Genomic DNA, 14,956 nt, shown 5'->3' with positions numbered 1-14,956 from the left:
ACTCTTTCACTCTTCTCAGGAAAGAGTATATGCCTCCTCACTGGAGCACTTTCCCTCATGTAACCCTTCAAGGACCTCTGCCCTTCCCCTAAAGGGCTGCTTTGCTATCGTGTGGATCCTTCTCTCATCTGAAAAACGCCCAGCAGGACTCCTCCATTCCACTCCTTAAACTAGCCGTCTCACAGATCCCTTCAATCCCAGGCACTGCTACAGTGCACACCCAGGATCGTACCTCTGCAGAGTCCTCGTCTTTGCCGTAGTCTACGCTGCCAACAATAGGCTCCTTTTCCCGCATCCAGGACTCCGCCTCATTGGCATCAGCAAAGTATTGCTGGGCCTGAAGCGAGTCCTCCAGGTCCTGGCGCCGCTGAGATGCCTTGGTCTTCAGAGACTCCCACTTCATGTTCAACTCATTGATCTTGGTTTTTACTTCATCGGCTGCGAAGTGTCCTGAAAAGAGGCAGAGCATGTTACATGTGGCCCGACAAAGACCACTCCCTGTGCACAGCCCAGGCTTTCTCTGAACCCCTGAACGGCCATAGGTTCTAGGGCCAGGTCTAACTCAAGCATAAATGGACACTGGCAGCAGGCTTCGTACATTGTGGCAAATTGCATGGCAGCAACAGCCTCCTGGGACGGAGCAATGGTGCCCAGGTGGCATCTAGGAGTGCAAGCGCTTCAGAGAACACAGAGAGAAAGTGAACACCAACACCAGAGGAAAACGCAAAACAGAGGACAGTCGTGTGCGTCAAGGCAACAAATGGTAACAGAGGTTCAAAAAAACAAGCCTAAGCAGCGGCTGAGCACAAAAGACTGCACATAACTGCCCTCTGCCAGGAGTCATCGTAACATCTGCCCAGGCACTTCCCCTCCAGTGCAAGGGGCTAATGGAATGTATCCAACGCTGCTCCTGTCACAGTACTAAAGTTCTCTGCAGCTTATCCTCCACCACCCCTTCACTGCCACAGTCCTTAAGGCTGCTACTGCACTATACCCTTCACTGCTACAGCACTTTATCCTCCATCACAGCACTCCAACCTTCACTGCCACAGCCCTCCATCCCCCCAAGTCACAGCACTGTACCCTTCACTGCCATTGCACCGGACTTCACCACGACAATGTGCCTCTGCACTCTCCTCTGTCACAGCACTGTACCCTTCTCTTCCACTGCACTCTCCTCCGTCACAGCACTGTAACCTTATCTGCCTCTGCACTCTCCTCCGTCACAGCACTGTACCCTTCTCTGCCTCTGCGCTCTCCTCCGTCCCAGCACTGTACCCTTCTCTACCGCAGCACTCTCCTCTGTCACAGTACTGTACCCTTCTTTCTCTGCACTCTCATCCGTCACAGCGCTGTACCCTTCTCTGCCTCTGCACTCTCCTCCGTCACAGCACTGCACCCTTCTCTGCCTCTGCACTCTCCTCCGTCACAGCACTGTACCCTTCTCTACCGCAGCACTCTCCTCTGTCACAGTACTGTACCCTTCTCTACCGCAGCACTCTCCTCCGTCACAGCACTGTACCCTTCTCTTTCTCTGCACTCTACTCCGTCACAGCACTGTACCCTTCTCTGCCTCTGCACTCTCCTACGTCACAGCACTGTACCCTTCTCTACCGCAGCACTCTCCACCGTCACAGCACTGTACCCTTCTCTGCCTCTGCACTCTCCTCTGTCACAGCCTGTACCCTTCTCTACCGCAGCACTCTCCCCTGTCACAGAACTGTACCCTTCTCTTCAACTGTACTCTCCCCTGTCACAGCACTGTACCCTTCTCTGCACTCTCCTCCATCACAGCACTGTACCTTTCTCTTCCTCTGCACTCTCCTCCGTCACAGCACTGTACCCTTCTCTTCCACTGCACTCTCCTCCGTCAGAGCACTGTATCCTTCTCTTCAACTGCACTTTCCTCTGTCACAGCACTGTACCCTTCTTTTCCACTGCATTCTCCCCTGTCACAGCACTGTACCCTTCTCTGCCACTGGACTCTCCTCTGTCACAGCACTGTACCCTTCTCTTCCACTGCACTCTACTCCATCACAGCACTGTACCCTTCTCTACATCTGCACTCTCCTCCATCTCAGTACTGTACACTTCTCTTCCACTGCACTCTCCTCCGTCACAGCACTGTACACTTCTCTTCCACTGCACTCTCCTCCGTCACAGCACTGTACACTTCTCTTCCACTGCACTCTCCCCTGTCACAGCACTGTACCCTTCTCTGCCTCTGCACTCTCCTCCATCACAGCACTTTATCCTTCCCTTCCACGACACTCTCCTCCGTCACAGCACTGTACGCTTCTCTGCCACTGCACTCTCCTCTGTCACAGCACTGTACCCTTCTCTTCCACTGCACTCTCCCCTGTCACAGCACTGTACCCTTCTCTGCACTCTCCTCCGTCACAGCACTGTACCCTTCTCTGCACTCTCCTCCGTCACAGCACTGTACCCTTCTCTGCACTCTCCTCCGTCACAGTAGTGTGGCTCACTGGTTAGAGGCGGCAGACCCGAGAGCAGAGGACGGCCCGGGACCAGGGTTCGATTCCCGGCGCGGCAGGTTTCTGGACCAGGGTCAGCGGACTCGATAATTCTCTCGCCTCGGTGCCCACTCTGATCAGCGATCACACTCGGCAACTCTGGGCATTAGCTTGCCTCATCTTCACTAACGGCCCCACCAGACCGCCGGGGATGCCTGGTCTCACCCTGGAGATACCCATTAAGGGACCATCTCTCAGGCAAGCCAGGAAGGGTTTCGCAGCGGTCGAAGCGCCTTGGGACCCTACGGGTAAGTAGTGCGCTATATAAATGCCAATACATTTACATTTACACATTTACAGCACTGTACCCTTCTCTGCACTCTCCTCCATCAAAGCACTGTACCCTTCTCTGCCGGAGCACTCCCCTCCGTCACAGTACTGTTCCCTTCTCTTCCACCGCACTCTCCTTCGTCACAGCACTGTATGCTTCTCTTCCACTGCACTCTCCTCTGTCACAGCACCGTGCACTTCTGTGCACCTTACCACTCAGGACATCACTGTACTCTTCACCGACACTGCACATCCTCCTCATCACTGTACTCTTCACTGACACTGCACATCACTGTACTCTTCACTGACACTGCACATCACTATACTCTTCACTGACACTGCACATCACTGTACTCTTCACTGACACTGCACATCACTGTACTCTTCACTGACACTGCACATCACTGTACTCTTCACTGACACTGCACATCACTGTACTCTTCACTGCACATCCTCCTCCACATCACTGTACTCTTCACTGACACTGCACATCACTGTACCCTTCACTGTACTCTTCACTGAAACTGCACATCACTGTACTCTTCACTGACACTGCACATCCTCCTCCACATCAGTGTACTCTTCACTGACACTGCACATCACTGTACTCTTCACTGACACTGCACATCACTGTACTCTTCACTGACACTGCACATCATCCTCCACATCACTGTACCTTCTTCCACCATGGCACCCCCTTTCTGAGTGACTGCTTTAATTCGGGGCTCGTGTCCAGCAATCTCCGCCTGCAGGGCCTGGTGTTTCTTCAGCAGGTTCTGCACGCCGATCAGATCCTTCCCTGTAAAAGGAGACTCCTTAGCACGTTCCTCCAGCACAGAGGGACAGAGGGGATGATCTGAATCTGAACGGGCACCCATACCTCGGTTGGTGGACGCTGCGATGGGCTCCTTTTCCCTAATCCAGGTTTCCTCGTCCTCCACATCACGGAACAGCTGCTGGAGGCGGAGGGAGTCTGCCAGCTTCTGCTTCCGAGCCACCATGGGTTCCTTAAGGGCTTCGTAGCGCCCAACCAGGGCCTCCTGCTTCTTCTTGATGTTGTCGGCATCAAAGTGTCCTGCATCTTGGAACTGGCGGGCCTGAATAGTGATGCCATCAATGCGATCCTGCAAGGGAAAGAAAAAAACAATGAGGCAGGGATCCTAGAGAGGCATGCCACTGGCCATTAACACGGTAGGTGCCAAGTATGTGGGACCAGGCACTTACTAGACCATTCAATGAGGCTCTCACTCATCAAAAGTGCTAAAGGGCACTGTATCAGCTGGGAGATCTTCCTCAACAGCAAGTTTCCCTTCAACCTACTGACGACGTCCCTTAATCTAACAGTGCACTCTCCTCTGCTCACAACAAATAGAACTAGGTTAATATGCAATATGTCCCCATTGATCTGAAACTATCAACCCAAGACTTCTTTTCTTGGTATCAATCTGCCGCCCATTGCATTTATTTATCTAAAGTTCGAAATCAAACTTCACCCACACTCCATAAAGCATGATCAAATGATGCCTGGAAAAACCGAATGCTACTTACCTGTAGCAGTTGCTTACTGCATGTGAAGAAAGCTGCAAGCGTGCTTTCTGCAGCACGGACATCATTGAGTACCATTTGTTGGTATGTCTCTTCCCTTGTGACATAGATGTATGCCCTAGGAGTGGTAGCAAGCTTCAAATTTGTTCTCCCCCTTGGAGGACTGATCACACCGTTGGCTTCATCTTTTCTCTGTACTAAGTCCCTCCATTCTATAAGCTTAAAAACACCATATTTACTGGCTGGTGGGAGGGTAGTAGCTGAATCTAGAAAAGGAAAATTCTACTTACCAGTATGCAACTGTTCTTGGCATGTAGGGCTGCTGACATTCATATCTTAGCATAGATCGCTGCCTAGTGTCGGGTCTGGGTGTTTGCACCTTGTTGTCTTGGGCAATGAGAGGAGTTCATGATAATAAACCGGCATTTTAATACCTTCTTGTCCCACACATGTCCATTTACTCGAATGTCCACACAACAGTGATTGGTGAATGTATGTATGTATAGATGACCATGTAGCCGCCATACATATGTTGTTAATTTAGAAGTTGGCTAAAAAGGACAGGCTTACCCCTTTTATCCCAAATGCAGTTTTTCTAGTTTTAACTCCTGCTTTGTTGTAACAGGTCTCAGATGTCTATTACCCATTCTGAAATGGTCCCCTTGGACATGGGCGAGACGGTTAGTGCACAGGAAATCGAGAACGGTCTTACCTGGAGGTAGAACATGTAGGAGAGTAGGGTCTGCAATCCTATGGTCACCCCCGATTTTTGCTTTTTGCTTCACTGGTTTACGACTTTCCCTGGCTGTGGGCCTGCTAATCAGACCCACAGCCTAGCTGTTCTCTCTCGAAATTGACAAGCATGTACCTTAGGTGCATTTACCGATTGGTACTGGGCCACCTTGTCAGTCCCTGTTCAGCATACCTTAGGTATCCAGGGCATAGGTGTACCCAGGGCCTACCAGGGGCTGCAGCATGTATTATGCCACCCCTGGCTGGCCATCCAAATCTGACACAACTGGCTGCACGACAGCTGGGGCAAGGAGGTGTAATCACCCTTTGCTTTAGATATAGTATTCCTATATCTAACCCTAAAATGGACACATATATTCCTATCAGTCACTCCTATGGCAGGCCTTAACAATCCTGAAGGCAGAGTGCTTGGAATTATGTGAGATGGTGCTCTGGCATGAGCTGAGCCCGTTTGCAGCTTGCGGAACCAAGTCCTAATAGCTGTTCCATGATAACGCTATACCATATACTCTTAAGTGCATTATGTACCTCGCGGTCAAATGCTAACTCTGGCATAGCATTATCAAAACATGTCGAGTAAGGTGTCATACGAATTGGAATACTAACCCCTCGCCAATTCTGGCGACGGGGTTAGCATTCCACCCTTCTAGAGGGACACGACATGTATGTAACTGTGAACCCCGGTTAAAGTTAACTCGAGCCTCAGCATCACAAAATGGATGCTGCCACCACAGACACAAGTCTGACCTCCTGCTGCTGGGAGTCCTTCCAGCGAGGGGAGCTTGGACAAAGGGTTTCCTGCCTTGGGAGGTGCTAGCACCACCCCAGACAGGATTTTGTGTATTAGGTAGGACAGGGCTGAAAGGAATGAGACATGCCTGGGGCACACAAGGTGTCCCTGTGCATATGCCGGTCCAAACCAGTTCCTGGGGCACTCCAGCCCCAGAGCTGGCGCAGGACCGGACAAAGGAAAGGGGGTGTAACCACCCCCCTTCCTGGTCCCACCCAGAGGAGGGACCTAGTCATAGTGCAGCCCCCTTTAGCTGGATAAAGGTAGGAGCTGGTCCCATTCCAAATTCGATTATCCTGATCAACTTCACAAGAAGAAACTCTGGACCTAGACGTTCTGCTCCACAGAAGACAGAAGGAATCTCCCTTGTGGGCAAGGAGTGTCCACCCTGTACCCGCAGGCACCATCAGCGTACCGCGACTTCCCTTTGTCGTCTTCCTGCAGAGGATCCAGACTTCAGAGCCCGACGAGACACGGATTCCCAGACCTCTCCGACCTCAACCCACATCTGCAGCCGAGCTGAGACCCGTGGGTGCGACGAGACACGTGGGACCGGCTATCTTGAAAGAAGCAGCACTTCGCTCCAGTACGACTTCTGAGGTAACCTCGTCCAAGTGCTTTGGGGACTGAGAAGCCCCGAGCAGCTCCTGCACCGAAGACCAGCCCTCCAGCATTCACGAGATCTGCGTGGGGCCCTTCTGCCTGTTTGCTGCTCGACGCGTTGTCTGGTCACTTGCCGGCTGGCTAGTGACCTCCTAGACGACGAACTCCGAAATCTTCACTGCTGGCCTGGTTGCTCCAGACTGGCCCTTGCTCCCTTCCAAAAGAGGAGCACCCCGGACCCTCCTGGTCCACTCCAGACGCCGTTTCCACTCACCGTGTGGGTAGCCTTTGCCAAGGCCTGTTGACTCCGAATCCGAAGCAGACACCGCCGACAGCGAGAGCCTGCGTGGGACAGCTCGTGCCTCCATCCTTGTCGAAGACACCACCTGGTCCACGTAGCTGCAGAGACAAGCGTTCACCCTCACCGGATCGCGATGACGACATCTGGTTCCACTCCTGGTTCCAATCTAGTCACTGGCTAGTGACTTTGAACATTGTCCCCTCTGCTTTCAGGTTCTTCTCTTCACTGATCCACCCTTGGATCACACCGGACATCTTCCTCCTGATCGCCTGCAGCATCTTTTCTTCCAGGCTCCATAGACTTCAACGCCGGAACCCGACACGACTTGGCACCTATGCACCCGCAGCCTGTGGGTGAGGTAACACGAGCATCTCGGTGCTCGAGGGTAGCTTGACTCTCCTAGTGTCCAGTTCCACAGTCGTTTTAGTTCTACCTAGTCAGGATTGTCCATACTTACCTTTTTCTTTAACTGTACTGTCCATAGACACTTACGCATCTCGCGTGTGAGTTCACACACTGCACACGCGTTCCGTGGGCCTCCTATTACCTACCTAGAGTTAGTATAGCGTGGTCCCAGCGATCCTACAGCCTCCGGACAGCTCCATTCCTTTTATCGACTTTCACATTCCACTTACTTAGTATATGGTTTGTCGTGCCCCTAGGGCACCATTGTAATTTGTGCAACTTAACCGTATTTTTCCTAAGAGATTGTCATGTGCTTAGCCCTCTGATCTCATAAAGAGTTCAGAGGTGTATGTTAGTTAATAAATACTTGTTTATTTCATAACGACCTGTGTGGAGTCGTTTCACTTGGTATTCAAGGGGTTATATGTGGTAAAACAGCTGGCTTCACATGCCAAAAGAGTTTAGCCTAAGACTGCTTTGTCCATGCTACCATTAGGATAGCTGGTCTATAAGGTTGACTTACAACCAATCACCGTAAGAGTTGTTTGGACGGATACAAGGTGATCACTAGAACTAGTGAGCATCATATATCAGGCCAACTTCTCACAGGGCTCTCAACTACTGACTGTGGATTTTGAAAGAATACTGGCAGTTCTATTGATTGATTATTATGGAAATTGGATACGACCTTTGGCACGAACTTAGGGTTTGTTATATGAACCACCCTGTTGGCATGTACTTGCATGAAAGGTTCTTGGATTGTTAGTGCTTGTAATTCACTCACTCTTCTGAGTGAGGTAATGGCAACCAAGAATGCTACCTTCCACGTTAAGAATTGTAGTTCGCATGAGTGTAGAGGTTCGAAAGGAGGTCCCAAAGTTCTAGTAAGCACTATATTTAGATTCCAGACTGGGGAAGGAGGGTGCCTTGGAGGGATCACCCTCTTCAGACCCTCCATGAAGGCTTTGATTGCTGGTACTCCAAACAGTGAAAGGTGTTGCCTGTTTTGAAGGTATGCTGTTATAGCAGCGAGGTGTAGTCGTATGGAAGAGTATGCTAGGTTGCATCTTTGTAGATGCAGCAGGTAACATATAATGTTTTGTATGGAAGCGTCTAATGGGTTGATTTGGTTATTGTTGCAGTAAATAACAAATCTTTTCCATTTAGCTGCATAGCACGCTCGTGTAGTTGGTCGACTTGCCTCCCTAATGATGTTCATGCAGTCTGAAGGCAAGTTAAGGTATCCAAACTCTAAGACAGAGGTCTTCAAACTTTTTTGCCCTGAGCCCCCCTAAACACAATGTTTTGAAGTTGGGCCCCCCTCCAAAACTATATGGCAAGGATTTGGGGAGGGATGATCAATGGGGGCGGGGATCATGTTATCACTTCTGGATTGCTTTTCTGTAGCTTGTAATCCACACTGAATGCGGGACTTATAAAAATGCAACAGCATCTAACAAGAATAGAATTGATCCAAAACACTACTGCCCATAATTGGGGTACTGTGCGTCTCAATGCACTCCATCTGCTGCATTAATGATGACTGTAGCCCTTAGAAGCGGTCTATCTCCTCTTCTTTCACTCCTTACCCACAATGTCTGACCATCACTACAATCTCGCAACAAGCCCAGTCTCTTTCTGAAAGAAAATGAGCTCCTGCATGCTGCCCACCTTTTTTTGTGCCAAGGGCACCATCTGTCCTAATGCTAGCAAGGAAAATGAGCCCCCATGCACCCTTTTTAGGGCTCGCACTGCGACGCAATCGTGAAGCGATTGTCACTGTGGAATTCTATTTAGCTTTGAAGGAGTTCAAGGGGAGACAAGACTGTCACGCGCAGCCTGCCGGAATCGATCAGGTCGCGCGCATAAACACGCGCTCCGATTCCGGCAGGCTGATCCCCGCCACGCGCACGTAGACAGACACACGCGGGCGCACACACACGCTGCCGCGCCCCCTCCCGCGGGCGCACACACACAGACACACGAGCACACACGCCGCCACCCCCCCCCCCCCCCAGCCATTATTAAGAGTCCATTCACGTCTTCGGTAAATAGCGGGGCTGGGCAGCAGCTGGGCCTGGGCAGGGATCTGTGGTTTTAACTTATGGTCACCTCGAAAATAAATATTTGTTTAACAATTTGGTATTTACTAGGTACCATGTCAATCGCTGCAGTGCCATTTTGAGTCCAAAAGTTAGTTCAGTGTTTCTCTTAATAAATATGTTAATCTAGCGGAACTGAAGGAAGTAATTTAGCACGCAACTGGTTTTCAATTTTCTTGTCTTCTAAAAATACATCTTGGATTACTGGCAGCTTTCAAAAACAGTTTATTGAGCCGGATCAAGGATAAACATTTAGTATATCATTGAAGGTTGAGGACTGAAACCTGCCTGGCACAGTACCGTGAGGCAGGGAAATCAGTACGAATGAAAAAGACAAGACACAATAGTTTAGCTTTAGCTCTTGCGGACTTTGTAGCGTGTTCATGAGGTTGTGCAGTAGAGCATGTAGTGTGTGTCTATGTCTTACAGACTGCTTCGTAGTCCAGCAGAAGGAACATTTGCTCTCAATGTAATGTGCTTATTCTCTATCTATGACAAATTGTGTGCAGATCTGATCGGACCGATGTTCACAGCTCTGCCGCTGCAGTGTGTTCACAGAGAGCACATCCATTCTTCAGGTCTGTAACTAGTGACTAATTCCAGCCTTGGTCGGAGTAGAGAGTATACAAATGTTTTCGAGCCACATTTGCTGTGTAATTTATCAACTTACCATGTAAGTTGATAAATACAGCGCTCAGCTGGCTCTAGCGCTGAGTATTTTAAGGCTTCCCTGTTTTCCATTTTGGTTCGTTTTTGTGTTTTGATTACCCCTGTTTTTAGGCTTCTTGCCTGCAGCTCGCGCCCCTCCTTCGACTTACTGCACATAAAAAACGGCTTCTTGTGCCTGCAAAGCACCACCACTTTGGTGGGTCCGGGTCCTGGGGGAATTTTGGGCGCCATCTTCGTTTGGGGCACTTCAGCCGGCGGCCGCCGCCATCTTGGAGCGGACTCGCGCGCTCAGGGCTGACTGGAGCGCCTATTTAAAGTCGCTCCCTCACGCGCAGCGTGACGCGCAGGTGGACGCCTTCGCTTAGCCTGAGTCGTGCCGGAGTCCTGCCCGTCTGCGCCCGTCAGCGTCCCGGAGGCGACGGGGCGGCGGGGGACGGCGGCCCGGCTAGACTCAGGCAAGGATGATTTGCTACTCCCCGGCGATGTTGCAGGATATGCGGAGCCATTCCTGCTCTTGTCGCTCCGTTTTCCCGGGGCGTTTTAAGGGTAAACGGCGTTGTCCCGGCTGTGGCTGGATGCCTTCCTGGACACATGTCAATGTCCCTCGCCCAGCTATGACTGGTGTGAAACATCTGTGCCTGCTGCTCAATACGAGGTCTGTAGGCTGCCATGCCCTGCAAATATACGATCTCCTTGTTAGGGAAAATCCCTTATGTCTTTTATTGACAGAAACCTGGTTGGGAGAGGTGTCCAATCCGGACATTTTTTCAGCCATTCCTCCGGCGTATAACATTTTCCGGCAGGATAGAGTGAAGGGAAGGGGCGGGGCGGGGGAGTGGCGGTAGTGGTGAAAAAGAGCGTTTCCTGCTCTGTGCTTCCCCTGAACTCCATTGGGAGCTCAGAGTCGCTTGCCTTTACGCTTAGGCTGTCCCCGGGCCAAGCTCTGAAGGGGCTGCTGGTATATAGGCCACCAGGCCCTGTGGGCTCCTTCCTGGAGGACCTACAGACAGCTATCTCTGAGCTAGCACTGTCTACACAGCACTGCGTGGTGGCAGGTGACTTCAATTTCCACCTCGACGTGACGGATGATGCGCTTGTGGACCACCCATGCCACCTTTCAGGTGATCTGGAAAGGGACACCGAGGCTCTACAGCTCTGGCTGATTGAAAGGTTGAACGATCTTGCCCCTAGGGCAGCCCCCCGGTCCGCGGCGATCGGCAATCTGCGCCGTGGTTTACGGAGGCGCTTTGTGTGGCTCGCAGCCAATGTAAGGTGGCCGAGAGGACCTGGCGCCTTCGGTATGACGGGGGGGCTAAATTCGCCTATAGGGCGGCTGTGAAGGCCTACCACAGGGACATCCTGGGAGCTAAGAAGGAGTACCTGGCTAGGAGGATTGAGGCATCTGCGAACTCCTGTAAGGAGATCTTCACCATTGTGAAGGAGTTCACGACCCACAGTTCCTACTCGCCCCCACTAGTATCTTCGGATGCGTGGGCATGTGATCTTGCGAGCTTCTTTACCAACAAGATCAAGGCGATTCAGGCCTCCTTCGTGGAGAGGCTGGAGGAGGGAAGCGGCGCCTCTGGGGCGGGCTGCGGACCACCGTGCACGCCTGTGGCGGTGTTGTCTGATTTTCCAGCCGTTTCCAGCGACGCGTCCAGGCTGCTGCTGGCCAATCTTAAATCTGGCTCGCCACTTGACCCCTGCCCTGCCAAATTCTTGGCCGGGGTGGCGGCTGTGGTTAACCCGCTGGTCAACCCCATACTCAATGCCTCCCTTAGGGAGGGGAGGGTCCCTAGCTCTTGGAAAAGAGCGATGGTGATCCCCCTCCTGAAAAAACCGGGTCTGGACGCCGAGGCCTTGGCCAATTATAGGCCAATTTCACTTCTCCCGGCTCTAGCTAAGATCACTGAAAAACACGTTCATGACGTCCTGTCGAGCTTTTTGGAAGCTAACAATCTGCTCCATCCCTCCCAATCCGGATTCCGGCCTAACCTTAGTACGGAAACGGCTTTGTTGGAGGTCACTGAGATCATCAGGGACACCCTGGATGTCGGCGGTAGGGCCATGTTGGTCATGTTAGACCTGTCGGCGGCCTTCGACACCGTCCCTCACGAGGCGCTTATAGCTAGGCTTCATGACATCGGCCTCAGGGGGACGGTGCTCAAATGGTTCACATCTTTCCTTGAGGGCCGCCGCCAGACGGTCTGGGTTTCCCAGAGCTCTGCCGAGATGCCGCCACTGGGAGTCGGGGTTCCACAGGGTTCTGTGTTGAGCCCCACGTTGTTTAACATCTTTATGTCTCCTTTGGCGGCTGCGGTGGAGGCACATGGGGCCCAGATCGTCTCCTACGCCGACGATACGCAACTACTCTTCACGTGCGGTAAGGACTAGGAGTTCGATGGAGAGAGGATCCGGGGCTGTTTGAGAATGGTCTTCGACTGGTTCCAGTGGAACAGTTTGAAGGCTAATTCGAGCAAGTCTGAGGTCTTATTCTTCGGGTGCGTCACCGATCCTGAGTGGCGGCACTGGTGGCCGCTCGATATGTGTCCTCCCGCACAATCATCTTTGGTTGCTAAAAACCTGGGAGTCAAGCTTGACAACCAGCTGTCGCTGAGAACGCATATTCTTGGTCTGGCTGGCACCTGCTATGGAATTTTGAAAATGCTTCGCAAATTCCTGCCCCTACTGTCGGTGGAGCACAGGCGGATTACTGTACAGGCGCTAATTGGATCAAGGCTAGATTACGCCAATGCCCTTTTTCTTGGCCTTCCTGACTATCTGGTCCAGCGCCTGCAGGTGGCGCAGAACACCGCCGCTCGGGCGATTTTCGGCCTGCGAAGACTAGCTCGAGCGTCCGGCCTGTTACAGACGCTCCATTGGCTGCCGATCCGGAAGCGGATCATGTTCAAATCCCTGACGCTGATGCACAAAGCTCTGTTTGGCTCAGGTGCCGGATATTTGAGGCGGAGACTAGCCTTCTATTGTCCAACCCGCTCCCTGCGGTCGGAATCCCTTTTCACAGCGGTGGTCCCGCGGGTGAGGAATGCTCGCGTAGGGGGGCGTTCTTTCAGCTGCAAAGCTCCCCATCTGTGGAACTCGCTTCCACTTACGCTCCGCAGCACTGCCAATCTGCTCCAGTTCAGGAAGAGCTTGAAGACTTGGCTTTTTAATCTGTAGGCTTTTTTATGCTCTTTGTTATTTCTAATTCTGTTCTAGCTTTGTTGTGTTATTTTTATTCTGAGCTGCAAGTGGAAAGCGCCGGGACACTCTTCTCGAGTAGCCGTTGCGCTATATTAAATGCACTATAACATAACATAACATTTATTACAAAGAGGGGAGATAACGTGTAGGAAATGGTCAACACATTTTCAATAACGACTTTCTAACTGCAATGATGTCTGCCCTGCCACCATTTACTTCGGACCCTCTCACCCTCACTCACCCTCACGCACCCTCACTCACCCTCATACCTTCACCCCCTCACCCTCACAACCCACATACCCTCACACTCTTTCACCCTCACACACCCTCTCACCCTCACACACGCTCACCCGCACTCACCCTCTCACCCCCCTCAAACCCCTCACACCGCCACACACCCTCAGAACCCATACACCCTCACACACACCCTCACTCACACCCTCACTCACACCCCCTCACAATCACACCCCTCACCCTCTCCCTCACACTGCCACACACCCTCAGAACCCACACCCACACCCCCTCACTCTCACACCCCTCACCCTCACATCCCCTCACCCTCACATCCCCTCACCCTCACATCCCCTCACCCTCACATCCCCTCACCCTCACCCTCACACCCTCACTAACCCTCACACACCCTCTCACCCTCACACATCCTGTCAATCTCACACATCCTCTCAATCTCACACATCCTCTCACCCTCACACATCCTCTCACCCTCACACACCCTCACTCACCCTCACACACCCTCACTCACCCTCACACACCCTCACTCACCCTCACACACCCTCACTCACCCTCACTTACCCTCATACACCCTCACACCCCCTCACCCTCCCACCCCCTCAGCCTCACACCCCCTCACTTACCCTCACACATCCTCTCACCCTCACACACCCTCATCTGCCCAGGATCACAGTTTGGTGAATGGCGGTCACCTGGCCAATAATGCTGACAATGCAGTATCCCTTCGCGCCAGACAAAGCCCTTTGATTCTGAGATTCCGAGTATCATTTTGTCTTGCTTTCCCATCATGCAATAGGTCTCGCATTTGCGAGAGTTTAAGCTATTGGCATTGTAAAGGACAATGTCTTTTATTTGTCTGTTTTACAAACTAACACAAATAAAAGGCATTGTCATTTACAATGCCAATAGCTCAAACTCTCGCAAATGCGAGACCTATTGCATTGCAAATGCTTGTTATTGTAAAACATTCAAACTTGTGATGTAGTGGACCCCTGGGCAAACGTGTCACTGCACCTATTTCACTAATGATAGGTACAGATGTTTGTTAACATAGCCTCATCTCACACCACCCCTCTCAATCCTATCTCTCATCATCTCTCTCCCTCTCATCTCCCTGCATCCCTCATCTCTCTGATGCCCAAATCAAGGCGTCTCATCACCTCTCCCTTAGGTCATTGCGCCACGGTTTCAAAGAGGCACTGGCACAGCTGTAACTTTCTGCGCCAATAATACCTACAGCTTCAGACTGTCCACTCTTCCCACTCAACTGGGCCGTTACTTTAATTTATTTTATTTTACTTCCAGGCCAGATGCCCAAACAGGCTTTCTGCCACTTTGTGTAAAGAATAGCAACAAAAAAGCACATTTACCCCTCCCTCCTCCCCTGTTGCTTGGGTCCTGTCCTGTTCTGTGTGCAACAATAGTGACTTGAGCCCTGATGCTAGTAAGCTAAATGCACCCTGTGTTCTGAGACCGAGAGCCAGAGTCCTCAGAACAAGAGCACAAGCAGCCTTAAACCTGCTTTGGCCCA

The 14,956-nt window shown here is 51.6% G+C and overlaps 1 protein-coding gene across 5 annotated transcripts in view; it reads right to left on the bottom strand.

Annotated features, from left to right (window-relative positions):
* SPTAN1 (spectrin alpha, non-erythrocytic 1) overlaps nt 1-14,956 on the bottom strand; it is a 365,414-nt gene that overhangs the window by 200,449 nt on the left and 150,009 nt on the right. For all 5 annotated transcript variants that reach the window (XM_086948611.1, XM_086948613.1, XM_086948610.1 and 2 more), the window contains exons 17-19: nt 3,685-3,928; nt 3,481-3,603; nt 233-450 (exon numbers count right to left, since the gene is read on the bottom strand). In XM_086948611.1, coding sequence (XP_086804737.1) covers nt 233-450; nt 3,481-3,603; nt 3,685-3,928 — 585 coding nt within the window. The remainder of the gene's footprint in view (nt 1-232; nt 451-3,480; nt 3,604-3,684; nt 3,929-14,956) is intronic.

This window comes from Lissotriton vulgaris, unplaced genomic scaffold, assembly GCF_964263255.1.
Source record: "Lissotriton vulgaris unplaced genomic scaffold, aLisVul1.2 SCAFFOLD_726, whole genome shotgun sequence".
Lineage (NCBI taxonomy): Eukaryota > Metazoa > Chordata > Amphibia > Caudata > Salamandridae > Lissotriton > Lissotriton vulgaris.
This window is presented reverse-complemented; position numbering and strand designations above follow the sequence as displayed.